The following is a 13,181-nucleotide window of genomic DNA, read 5'->3' as shown; positions in this document are numbered from 1 at the left end:
AGAAGAAGCACATAACAACCTGGGAATCTTTTGTTTTTACTCTTTCTTTTATTAAACTAAGTCTTGTTTGTTTAAATCAGAAACAAATTCTCAAGTAACAAGAACCCTTTCCCTTTTTTCTGCATCAGCAGTGAAAGGGTGTGTCTTTGGATTTTATTTAAAGCATGAAATTTCTTTTTCTGAGAGGAAAGAAAACAAAAACAAAACCCCTAACCAAAAACTTTTTTAGAAAGAAAAGCATACAGCCCAATTACACAAACCGAAACAAATGCTTTAGTTTAAGAATATGTGAAGCATCTACCAAACGAGGAAAAGAAGGGATAAAAGGGAAAGCTAAAGAGGAAGGATAAATAATAAATGGCACAAGGCTTACAGACATAGGTAACTAGAATTATATGCCTTTAAAAAGTTTCAACTCCCCAACCAAAAATAATCTGTGAGGATCCTAATGACCCCTAGAACCTTTTGAAATTCTTTAGTTTTATAAAATAATTCTGTAGCTCCCTCGAAGAAATGAAGGCAGCTACCTTAAGTGGGAGATTATAGGGTGGGAGGAGGAAGGAGAAAGTGGAATTAAGGGACAAAGGGGAGAAAAGCTTAGGCGAATCAACGGATTGCAATCTATCTGCTAGGAATGAACAAGACAACATCAAATGAGGAGCTGTCAGCTGGACCATACAAAAAGCTAAATGTACACAAAAGGTTTTTTTTTTTTCCTTTTAAATCTACCATACTGCTTCAGTTCATTTCCAATGCAACAATCTACTCAACACCAAAAATGGTCATATCTATCATAAATACAGAAAGTCAGTTTTTAAAACTTATTTTTTTAAGCTACAAGTCCTCAACACTCTGTGTGTGGGTTTTTTTTTTTTTTTTTTTCTGAAAGTGGGAGTGCTTAACTTTTCCCCTTGAAATTGGCTTCAGCAGAAAAGCTATCCTTTAAATCCCCAGAAAGCTAAAGCAGTTCACATTGTTTTTCTCGAATACTTTCTGCCCGTTTTTAAATTAACAAAAAAATCTTTTCTGGAACAAAAGAAAAACTGAAAAAATAATATATTATAAAACAATGATTCTGAAAACAGAACAAAGTGTGAGCGATTGACCTGAGAATAAAAAGACATTACATTTCTTTTTTTCTTTTAGCAAGCCATTGGTATCTGAATGCTAAGATAGCAAGAAATTTAAAACTGTAACAAGGTGGACTGCTTTCCCATACAGTGCATGCCGGGCTCCTCTGTGCTATCAACATGGGGCGTTTATTGAAAAGAGGGCAAATATACAAGGGGTTTAAGCTCCAAAGACATTAGGGAGGCCCTGCGGACTTCTGTTTCCCAGACCAATAGTACCTTCAAAAGGACACAATGTAACAGGGTTAAGGTGGTTTTTTTTGTTTTTGTTTTTTTGTTGTTTTTTGTTTTTTTTTTTTTTAATATTGAAAGAAAAAAGAAAAGAATGTAAAATCACCGGCATAGATAGGTATATGGGAAAACAACCCACGCTTTTTCTTTTTTTTCCTTTTTTTTTTTTTTTTTTTTTTTTTTTTTTTTTGGTTAGAAGCTTTGGAATTGCAGTTAGTCTATTTTTGAAATTGGTTTGTTATTAATCTTTTTTATTTAAATTCATTTGTTATTGTTCATCTTCAAAGCTTACAATCTGAAGGTGTCCGTTCCTACACTGGTCAGACCACTGTCCTTGGGGCAGCTGGGGTCTTTGGGACCCTCCACCGGGCTCGCCGGTCCGTCGGACTTTTGGCTGAGATCCGTGTCAGACTCCTCCGAATAGTCGTCTGTTGGCATCGAGGGCTGAACCCCTGAGGTGCTGCATGAACTTGAGGTAACCGTTGAAGATGAGGAGAGAGGAGGAAAAGAAGGGGGCTTCGCGGCAGAAGCCCGGGAGACCACTTGCGGCCAAGACTTCCTGGAGGCGTGGGGGGAAGCGGAGGACGAGGAGGGGGCGGCGGCCGACGGGGGAGGGGGGCTGTCGTTTGAGTGAGCGGCAGACTGCGAGGTAGATGCGGTGCTAGGATCGGGGAAGCAGGCAGAGTGAGGTAATAAACTAGGGTGCTCTTTGGCGTTTCTTGCTGCTCTCGTGATTGTTCTGTGTTTGTGCAAGGCCGACTCGAGATGTTGACTCAGAGCTTCCTCCCCACAGAGCGCGCTCTCGCACGCCAGGCAGTGGTACGAGCCGCCGCCGCCACCGCCGCCACCGCTGCCGCCGCCACTGCCGCCGCCGCCCGTGGGGACGTGAAGCACCATCTCTTGCAGGTTCACCACAGACTGGCCGAAGAAGCAGAGGGACTTCAGGTGACTCCTTGCCGCCTCCTCGTCACCGAAGCCCGCCTGGCACTTGCGGCAGACCAACTTGTACTGCACCTTTGGAACAATGAAGGGGTCATAGAGGGAGTCCGCACTTTTGCTTTCTGCTTCTGGCTCTTCAGGGGGTTTCGGCAGGAGGGGGGACACCTCACGGGGTGCGTTTTTCTGCTCTTCTGGTTTGGGGGATTCTTTGGCAGGGTCTTTGTCTGGGGAAGCAGCCCCCTGGGGGACTGGGGTTTGGCTTGCTTTGGGCTGCTGCTGCACTTTTTGCTGCTGCTGCTGCAGTTGCCGCTGCTGCTGCTGCTGGATCGCCTCCTGCAGACTCTGCTGGTATTGCTGGTACTGCTGCAGTAGGGAGCCCGGGGACAGCCCCATCAGGGCCTGCGACAGTGCAGGGCTGTAGGGGAACAGGCCTTCCATGCCATACATAGGCTGCAGGTACCCGCTCTGCAGGGCGCCGGGGATCTGGGGGGCATAGTAAGGAGAGAAGCCTGGTACAAAGTAAGGAAGGAACTGGCTCGTGAGCAACGCTGTGGGGTCCGAAGTCAAGGCTGCCTGCAGGGCCTGCAGCTGCGCAGGGTCCACTGCATACTCCATGGCGGGCAGCGGGGCTGAGATCGTGGCTGTGGCCGCTGTGGGGGCCTCTCCTTTCTCCTTCTTGGGGACAGGGAGGGGCTCCCCTTTCCCTTTGTGTGCCTTTTCCTTCTCCTTGACCTTCTCACTGTCTTTGTCCTTGCGCTGCTGTTGCTGCTGTTGGGGTGGGAGCTGTGGTGCAGCTGGTGGCTGGGCTGCGGGCGGCGGCGGCTGCACCTGTAGCTGCTGCTGGGGTTGGGGGGGTTGCTGAGGGGCCATCGCCATGGTGGCTTGTGCTGGGGTCGGGGAGCTCAGCGATGCTGAGGACGGTTTATTTGGTAATCCAGATGTGGGGAGGCCAGGGGAAGGAACTGTTGTGCTGGGCAGACCCATCAAGTTCGGTTTAGGAGACGTTAAAGCTGAAACAAACAGAACCACATGTCAGTCTGGGGTGGTGAGGCTGAAGCTCAAGATGTCTTATCTGTGTCACTGGCACAAAGTCTGAGATCTCAAGGTTTAAATCCTAAAGATCCTCTCAGAACCACCATTTTCAATAGAGGTGTCTCACCTTGTATTCTGATCAGTACCTGACCCTGAGTCAGCTCCCCGATTTTCCCTTTCAGCTAAACAACTTCTAACACCTTCCTACCACAAGTGCCACACCCACTAATTCATATTTTCTTTGGTGAGTTCCCCAAACCAGCTGGTTCCAGCTGGGACCCATTTGAACCAAAGGCCTTCATGAAAGCTCCACAGAAATAATATAGCTAAGTGACCACACCAGAAGTTGTACAGGAGAGAGGAAAAGAAGAGAGCAAAAGCAAGAAACCTGGCCCAAGCCCAAAGCCCATGTGAACAAACACATGTTCCTCTCTGACCTCCATTGCTGTAGCAGAATGGGCATGTTAAGAGGGCAAAGAGAAGAGCTATGGGAAGAACTAAAAACAATCCATTTAGGGAAAACGGTCCCATTACCTTGGTTCAGCTACTCTGCTTTAACAAATCTTTTGAAAAATGTAACCATCTATGAATAGGATTCTGGAATTTGCTGGAAAAATGGAGCATGCTGTCTTCCTACTCATTTGAATGACATGTACAAAGGCTGCAGTTGCTTGAGAAACCAGCCACAGGGAGAGGAGAAAAGCAGTATCAGAAATGGTAGGGCCCAAAATGTTGATCCCACCGCTTCCTAAGACATGGCAACCTAGCCCTGCTTGTGAGTAGGAAAGGTCTTTGACCATGTCACCAGGCCCACATGGGTTACAGCCCCATCCACAGTCACATTCTACCTGTGAAGCCTTTACCCAACCCAGAGCCGAATATCCTCCCTCACCCATAGTTCTCTCCTGGTTTGAGTCTGTCTTTTGTTCCAGGGTGACGGAAGACAACACTGCTACTGGTACATCAAGGTGGTGGTAGAAGAGGACAGCATTGTGAGGAAGGGAGACCAGGTGTGCTGAATGAGGAGATGCTGAGAAGAATTCACAGGCAGTGGACCTCAGATCATTACATTCAGCACACTTCAGAAACTAGACGGTATTCATCCCTTTGCTTCAGAGCGTACCAAACGTAAAATTAAACCCATAGCTCCTCACTATTTCTTCTGGACCAACTTCTGCCAGAAAGCTAGGATTGGGTGTTCTATAGCACAACACGGGCCTTGTAAGAAAAAAACACACGGAAGTGCACACCTGGGTGAAGACGATGTTGACTTCACAGTGGGGCAGCATGTAAAAACTCTCAAATTTCAGACGAAGAGGACAAGGTTGCCTCAAGCTGTCAATCCCAGAAAAAGATCCATTAATGTTTGGAAAGCCAAGGAAGATGCTTCCCTCAGCTTTGTGGAATAGCATTAATCTATTCTTTCAGAACAGCAGAAAGGGACGACTGAAATTAAGTCATCCAGTTTCCTCAATGCACAGAAGGGACTGAAACAGTGTGACTCAGAAAAACCCCGTAAAGGTTCACTGGTTAAACTGGCACAAACAAGATGGAGAGCAAATGGATTATGAAGTCGACAACTTAGGACGCAGCTCTTTCTGTCTACTTACAGGCAACAGGCCTGCTCCAAGTTTTAGGTTGGAGTCAGAGCCAAAAGATCAGCAAGGCAATGCAAAAACAGCTAGAGATTTCCTATCTCTATGGCATCAGGCTTTCAGAAGAAGGATCCAGGTTAGAAGGCCTAATGTAACTAATGTATCTTGAATAGAAGAGAAAGAATTTTAAGGATCATTTACGGAATGCTTGCTATATTTACCAAGCTCTGCTAAATATATTCTCAGAATAATTCTGTGGCCTCATTTTTTGCTCATCTGTAAGATTAGAACCAAGTAAGGCCCTTCATCCTCCTGGTACTTGTCACCCAACTCTGGAGTCAAATTGATGCAGTATGGATTACGTTTGACACAGAGCTGCTGTGTGGCCTTACGCTAATTAACTGTGCAGAACCTCAGCCTTCTACAATAGACTGTTGTAGGGACTAAATGAAAGGTCATTTGGAAACAGCTTACCATTGGGCCTGACATATAAATACAAGTTTGTTCCCCCATTCCAGATCCAGTGCTCCTGGGAGCTGTGGTACTGTTAGGTGGTGGTAACTGGGACATACCTGGCTGCCTCTAATAATTAACAGCATATTTTTCTATCTTGAATCCACTCTTAGTGGTCATAACCTGAGCAGCACTAAACATATACCTGTTGACTGACTGGCTCATATTGAGTGTTGTGGAAGGAGCACATAGCACTGGGAGCCTGGAGGCCTGGGTGGGAGCTCTGGCTCCTACCCTAGCTTGCTGAATGGTCTTGACCTCTCTGGCCCTCAGTTTTCTCATCTGTAAAACAAGGGGAATAGATCAGACATTCTGATTCTAATGCTTTTCACATTATTACGAAACGTTGGGCCATCCCAAGTTCTTCTGCCAAGGTCCTAGGCTGCAAGGGTAATTCAGTGCCTAGACACCTCCCATAGCTTGATTCTTGGTTTATGTCTAGTTGGCTTTAGCATAACTCTGCGACATTACTTGCTAACAAACATAAGCAATGAGTTACACATCTTAATGCTTTCACTTTTTCAACCCCTGGGAACAGGGACACGTTTTGAAGGCAAGGAGGCACTCTGAAGGGCTCTCCTTTGGTAAAGGTCCACTGGTCAATGTAGGCCATGGGGGAAACTTGCTGACTTGTGCCTAAGTTTCACAGGATCCTGGAGGTCCAATTTAGGAAAGAGAGCTGGCTCCAGAGAAGACAGGTGAGGACAAAGGAGGGGGAACAAGAGAGGGGTGCAAACTATCAAACTCCCTATTAAGAAGAAAAATAAAAGTACCAAGTATATGTGTGAATTAGGGGACTATGGGGAGCAAAGAAAGAGAGATGGGCAAAAGGAAATGAAGGGGTGACTGAAGACCCCTAAAAATGACCATTAATGTTTTTTTGTCTCTCTGGAAGATTCAGAACCATACTACCCAATACAGGATTCCTGGCCAGTGCATTCGAGTACAAAGGGAGTCTCATTAGGAACTGATAGAGCCACTGTCGTTCTGGCTAGATAAGAAGACCAGGAGTAAGGATCCATATATAAGAGCTTCTTCCCGATAGCAGTTCTGCCAGAACAGCTCTCTAAAAATGGGCAGGAACCACAGGTAAGGATAAGGACTTGATTTAAATTTTCTTGAACCAGTTTCCAAAGGGCACAATTCAGAATTAGCTAGGATACTCAAATGTCTTCTATTTTCAACAAATATCTACATGGCAGTGGCATTTTCACAAAGACTGACTGGAAGGGTTTAGGATGAAAACCTCTTTCTTGAAAATACCTCAGGATTTAGTATGCCAGGACCCTCAAGTTCTTCACTATAGCACACACCCTGGTGGTGCTACTCAACACAGGAAATAAGAATGATTTCAGAGAAGACCGTTCCTACCGGGGGCGGGGGGGGGGGGTTCCCCATCCCTGAGATTGGGACATCATAGAACCATGTACACCACAGCACTAGGGAGACTCAATGAAGGGGACCAGAAGTTTTGTTGCTGTTAGAGAAGTAGAAAGGGAAGCTTTTTCCTATCTGCCCAACATTCTTAGGGTTTGGGTGGTAGCCACAGAACAAAATACTAATGGGGCAGCTATTTAATGCTGTAAGAATCACCTAAAGCAGAACCCACCTGTGTTGGATGGAGTAAAGCCCGGCAAAGAGGGGCTGTTGAGGCTGGGGAGCAACACAGGAGGAATGCCCTGGAGCGTGGGATATGCTGTAGGAAGGTTGAGAGCCTGAAGAGGGGCATTGTCAAACATCCCTTGCTGCTGAGCTGCCAGTCCGAGGACCTCATTGGCCTTTTTAATCCGGTCCAACTCTTGTTGAGCCATCAACTGACGTACAGTGGCTGGGTCAAAGTATTCTTTCTCCTTGTCCAACTGGCTTCCAATGGTGTCTTTAACTTTGGAGATATGCTGTTGGGAAAAGATATGGTCACGTACAGACAGCCTAGCGCTGTACTTGATGCCACACAAAGTGCACTCTGTTTTCGGTCCCTCGTAACTTGTTTGGTTTATACCAAAATGCTTGGCCATGCTTAACTTGGACTTCTTTTCTTTTGCCCGGGCATTCTGGAACCAGACCTGAACAACTCTCTTTGGCAGTCCAATATCATTGCCCAGGACCTCACACTCTAGCATGGTGGGTGTCCTGTAGTCATTAAAGCATGACTTGAGGACTTTGAGCTGCAGATTGGTCATCTGAGTGCGAAAACGTTTCTGCCCTGGCCGATCCCCACTGTCTCCAGATTTGCCTGCTGACCCACTTGCACCAGGACTCGGGGAGCAGGGGTCTGCAAGGCTTGAGGTTTCACTATAGTCCACTGTACCTTCATTGTCATATTCCTTGCTGTAAAAGCTTGGGGCTGGACTGACCAGACCCGATGACAACCGATCTTCATACTCAGACATTGCCATCATGGCCGCTTTGGTCAACCCTTCATTGGGTGCAGAGGAGGATTTGGTTTCAGTTGCTATTCCCGTTGCACTGTCATTATCTGCGTTGCCCTCGTCTCCTGTAGTGGTATCTGTGATTGCTGTGTTGACAGAGGAACAGTCGTCATTGTCCAGCTTGGTTTGGTCAAAGTTTAGATTAACTGAGGACATGGAGGGGCTTTCAAAGTCTTCAATCCCTTCCACCTTGATGGAAGAAGGGCTAAGAAGAGTTCTGGGAGACAACTCCATGGTTTTACTCACAGGTGAGAGGGGCACACCTTGGCCATCACTACTGCTTGGGGGTAGGTGGGAAAAACTGGTTCCATCAAAAATATCTCCTTTCATCTGAAGTCCCCCATCACAGTCTAGGAGCATTGCAGACAGAGTAAGGTTGTAGCCAGCTCTCTTGGCTTCATGCCAATGACGGGACCGGATATGAGCCTCAAGGGCAGTCTTGGCTTTGAAGAGTGCTCTGCAAAAGGGGCATCTCCTATGGGCCTGGGCTGGGCCCACAGCCCGGAACTGTCCTTTCCGTTCCCGGGCTCGGGTATTCTGAAACCAGACTTGTACCACACGTTTCTTTAAGCCCACCTCATGCGCAATGTGATCCAACATCTTTCGAGTTGGATTGGAGTCTAATAGATACTTTTGGTACAGTATTTCTAGCTGTTCTGGTGTAATAGTTGTCCTCAAACGCTTGTCTCTCTGAGGTTCTTCTCCTCCTGTCCCACTGTCATTTTCTCCAGGGCTTGCACTGGCCTTTTCCTCCAGCTTCCTCTTCAGAGTGTTCATTGTGGAGGTCGGAGTTGAAGGAGAAGTGGCCGAGCTGGCTGGAATCTGAGGTATGGCCCCAGAGAGCAGCTGGCTTGCCAGGAGTGGGTTACTAGGGTCAAACAGCATGAAAGGCATATCCAGTGACCTGTCCAAAAACTGGGGGTGGATGAACTGATTCTGTGCACTCAGAAAATGAAGCTGCTGATGCTCCTGCCAGTGCTCAAACGATGGAAATGCCAACTTACATTGGTCACACTGGTAGGGGATTAGCTGAGGAGGTAGGTTTGCCAACTGTTGAGGAGTCGACGTGTGGAGGGGCTTGAGGGGCAGGTGGGAGAGCTGGGAAGGACTGGGGCTTGACTGGGGTAAGGGGCACTGAGGTGGGGGTGCTTGTGGAGGAGGCTGTGGCAACGCAGCAGGGGAAGTGAGCTGTGGGAGCTTTTGCTGGGCTGTGTTTGTCTTCTGCTCAGGCTGGTCTTGCTGCTGCAGCTCTGCCTTTGGTTGTCCTTGCTTTTCTTGGGTTTGGCTTGGCTGTGCACTGGGAGGTTCAGCCTGCTTTGGTTTCTCATCACTCGCCTCTGTTTTTGAACTAAAAGTGGCCAGTTCGTCAGCCTCTGCCGTGAGCTGTAAGAAAGCAGAGGAAGCTGTGTTGGCTGATGATGCTGGGGCGCTGTATGCCTGTGAGGGCATTGGGGTGCTGCAGGAGGAGCTGGTGGGTGTCAGGATTTCCATGGCATCCATGGAATCCTCATTTTGGCTGTCATCCTGCCCCTCCTCATCCTCATCTTTGTAACACAGCTTCTTCTGATGCTTGATGAGATCAAAGATGCGCTGAAACACCAGGCTACATTTTTTGCACTGGTAGTTCAAGTTGCTTGTTCGAATATACCTATCGTTTGTAAGCTCGCGCCGCTCTCCATCTTTGCCCTCCCCCTGATTCTCATAATTTTTCCTGGCCTTCTGTCGGGCATTTTGAAACCACACCACTATGACTCGGGTTGGAAGGTTCAGTAAATTAGAGAGTTGCTCAAATTCATCATCCTTTGGGTAAGCATTGGCATCAAAGAAATCCTGTAGGACTCTCAGTTGGTAATCTGTAAACCTTGTTCTTGAAGACCTCTTGCTTCCCCAGTACTCCTGCTTCTGCGGTTCCGGAGAAGGGGGCCGGGAGTCAATCTTGAGCTCCTCCAGGCTGGTGATAGGAGGATTGCTAAAGTTGTAAGGGGAATCCTTGTTACGCTGCCTCTCTTTGAAGAGGGTGTTTCTGAACCAGTGCTTGATCACCTTCTGGGGCAACCCAGACTTGTCTGCCATTTCTTTGATCTGCTCTTCACTGGGGGAGTTGTTAATGTCAAAATACTGTCGCAGGACCCGGAGCTGGTCATCTGTGATTCTGGTGCGAGGCCTCTTGTTCTGTTGCTGGAGCAGGCTTGGATTGAGCTGATGCTGGTACAGCTGGGCCAGGTCCGCAGGCAGAGGCTCCACAGGTCCAAGTTGAGGGGGAAGCTGAGCCGGCAAGGTCTGCAGTGGCATCGTCTGCATCATCAGCGGGGAGAAGATGGGCAGCTCCATGGGCATGGAGAGCTGGGTGAGTGGCACAGATGGCTGGGTCGGTGCGATCGTCGGTGAAGTGATGGGCGGGGCTGATGCAGGGATGGCTGGCGTGGAAGCTGGCTGAGGCGGTGCTGAGGGAAGTGGGGGTGGAGGAGGGGGTGGGGGAGGTGGTGGTGGGGGCTCCGGGGTCTGGGGCCTCAGGGGGTACAGTTTATCGTAGTGCTCTCGGTACTGTTTAGCAAATCTCTCTAACTGTTTAAAGGGAAAGTAGTTTTGGTGAACGTGCTCTTGATGACTCTTTAAAATCAAGATGTTAGAAAACAACTTGCCACAGGAGTCACACTCCAGCTTTTCCAGGTTCTCTCCCTGCTCAGTCTTCCCATTCTTCTTCTGCACCTTCTGTTTGTTCTCGTTGTACTGAATGACCAGCTCAAAGCCAAAGTTCTCCAGTAAGGCCTTGGTGGCGTTCCCTCTCGCATCTGAGGCGATGCGCGGAGGGAGCATGGAAGGCTCGGAACTACCTGCCGGTGCTAACTCTTTCTTCTCTTTAGCCTTCAAGGCATCCGGCAGCGATTCCTTGGGTGCTGGATTGCCCTCTCCCACCTCAGCACTGTCCCTCTCTCTCTGGCTTTCTTTTTCCTTTTCTTTGACGATCAGTTTGTTTTTCTTTTCGGGGTGCTGGCTTGGCTGCAGAAGGGCCGAGTGACTCTGGGACAGTGACAACTGGCTTTGCTGCTGCTGCTGTAGGATCTGCTGGTGGCTCTGCGGTGGGATCTGAACCTGAGCCTTCAGATCATCCAGCAGGCCCGGGCCCGTCCCCGTCAGCGTCAGTGCCCCGCTGGTCACTGGCAAGCTCACCTCAGGGTTGAGCTGGAACTCTGCACTGGGGATGTAGAAGGGGAAGAGGAGATGCTGCTGCTGCTGGAGCTGCAGCAGGGTCTCTGTGGTCATGGGGAAGTGAGGAAGGAGTGTGGGGTTGAACAGCTGAGACTGGATCAGGGCAGCCTGCTGCTGCAGCTCCTGCTGCAGGTGAGCTTGAACTTGAGCCTGGGCCTGGGCCAGTGTCTGTGCTTGTTGTTGCTGCTGCTGCTGTTGCTGCTGCCTGGATGCAATCATATCTGCTAGCTTCTTCCGATTCGCCTCCTTGGGCTCTGAAGGGGAAGTGATATTGGCACCGATGGGATTCCCCAGGGGCGGCATCCCTACGCTTTCAGCGGGCACTTGGCTCAGTAAGTTGGAGCTCGGAGCGATGCCAGCACTGCTTGGATTGGTGGTGGTAAAGGTGTTACTGCCACTGGTGCTCACAGGACTTGGGGTGGAGGAGCTCAGGGAGACACTGCTGCTATTCCCAGTCCCATTGCTATTGCCACTTGCAGCCTCCAACTTGGCTGCTCGGGCCTTGGTTTGATGCAACACAGACCTCATGTGGATCTCCAAAGTGGAACTCTGGCTATAGGCCACATTACAAGTGTTACACTTGAAAGGTTTGTTGTCTGGGCTGCTGGTGGGTTCGGGCTGACCAGTTGCCGACTCTTGAAGGGCTCTCTTTAACTTATGCAGGTGGGAGACAGAATTGTAGTGCACTAACAGGATATTTTTTTGAGTGAAGGATTCCTTGCAGACGGTACACTTGTAAGGGCGAGAGGGGTCTAGAAATTTTTCCATGGTGAAGTTGGGGCCTTTCCTGAAAGGTAGAGCTCTCTTTGGCTCTGAGCCTGAGTCTTCTTGTACCGACCCAGAGTCACTGCCTGTTGGGCTCTGTTTATCTTCCAAATCACTCTCTTCCTCCTTGTCTTCCTCAACAATTATGGTGTGGTCCTCGGCCAGGGTAGGGTCTCCCATTGCTAGGAGGTCCCCGTTGGCCAGAAGGCCACCATAAAGCTGTTGGATGTCGGCCTCACTCAACTCCAGGTGGCTTGTCTCAAGGTGTTTTTTCAGAGCCTGGAAAGTTCGGAAACTGCGCTGACAAAGACAGCACATGGTGGCAGCTCTGATCACGTGGTACTGAGAATGGAGCTGGAGCTTTTCAATGGTCTTGAAAGCCAGGCTGCATTGATTACAGCGATACTTGTACACATGGCGATCTGACACAGGCAGCTGAGGCCGCTTGGCATGAACCTCATTGAAGTGGGTCTGAAGAGTGGCAGAAGTTTTGAAAACCTGGTTGCACCCCTTCTTCCAGCACAGGAAGCCTGAATCTTCTCTCACAGCCCCTGGGTCAGCAGGAGAAGGTTTCAAATCTCCACTGTGCTCTGTGCTTACAGAGGGCAAGATGTTCTTTCCCAAATCCTCTGAGGTTTCTGTAAAAAATAAATAAATACATACCAATCCCAATGATAAAGAAAGCTTTCTTTCAAAGATGGCTCCTAGAGCTATCTACCTAGCAAGTCCTCACAAACAGAATCTTCTCATAAAGGAAATACCCAATTAGAACACAGACTGTCTCCATACAGCTCCTGCAAAGAGTACATATTATAAGCAAGTGCACACGAACAGAGGGGAATAAAAGGAAATACAAAAGTTTCACTCATAATAGGAATGTATTGTATCATAGATCTCTTATACAACATTCAGGTGCTTGACTCAGCATCTTGAATTTCTCAAGCATGGGTTTGAAGGTTACTGATCTTAGACTGGATTCCCCTTTTACATGGACCTCAACTGTAGAATATGTGAATTAATGCCACCCTAGGTTGGGGGAATTTAAGATAACTGCTGTCCCATTGTAATACAAGAAATTTTGGAATATTACTTTTGACTGTCACCTCTATTTACATTCAAGTGGCCAACTATTAAAAGATGTAACAATTTTTTTTACACCCATACATATCCCGACCCTTTATTTTATAAAGTCAGCTGTCTACCTTCTAAAGTGGGCCAGCCAATAATGTGGCTGAAGTCTTCCCAACTTAAATCTTAGGTGCTGACAAGAGGTGAAAGATGTAGGAGAGCCTCATAAATGGAGGTCTAATGATCCATCTAGCTTGGAACCACCATGG

At 48.2% G+C, this 13,181-nt stretch overlaps 1 protein-coding gene and 1 long non-coding RNA gene across 4 annotated transcripts in view; one reads left to right on the top strand and one right to left on the bottom strand.

The window, feature by feature from the left end:
* Positions 1-1,075: 1,075 nt before the first annotated feature.
* The window catches only part of ZFHX3 (zinc finger homeobox 3), a 235,493-nt gene continuing 223,387 nt past the window's right edge, over positions 1,076-13,181 (bottom strand). The window contains exons 9-11 of one of the 3 annotated variants that reach the window (XR_006197321.1): positions 7,050-12,482; positions 5,586-5,722; positions 3,225-3,310 (exon numbers count right to left, since the gene is read on the bottom strand). Coding sequence is in view for 1 of the 3 variants with exons in the window: in XM_042920007.1 (XP_042775941.1) it covers positions 1,650-3,310; positions 7,050-12,482 (7,094 nt within the window). In the remaining 2 variants the exon portion in view is untranslated. Of the gene's footprint in view, positions 3,311-4,590; positions 4,668-5,585; positions 5,723-7,049; positions 12,483-13,181 lie in introns of those variants that run through there. The other 2 variants (XR_006197322.1, XM_042920007.1) reach the window with 2 other exon arrangements.
* Positions 1,665-8,842, top strand: LOC122208689. Its single transcript, XR_006197325.1, has 5 exons — positions 1,665-1,836; positions 2,155-2,306; positions 6,336-6,529; positions 7,968-8,117; positions 8,601-8,842. It is a non-coding gene; the product is annotated as an uncharacterized LOC122208689 (long non-coding RNA).

Source organism: Panthera leo, chromosome E2, assembly GCF_018350215.1.
Source record: "Panthera leo isolate Ple1 chromosome E2, P.leo_Ple1_pat1.1, whole genome shotgun sequence".
Classification (NCBI taxonomy): Eukaryota; Metazoa; Chordata; class Mammalia; order Carnivora; family Felidae; genus Panthera; species Panthera leo.
The sequence above is the reverse complement of the archived record's forward strand: the minus strand, read 5'-3'. Positions and strand labels throughout refer to the sequence as shown.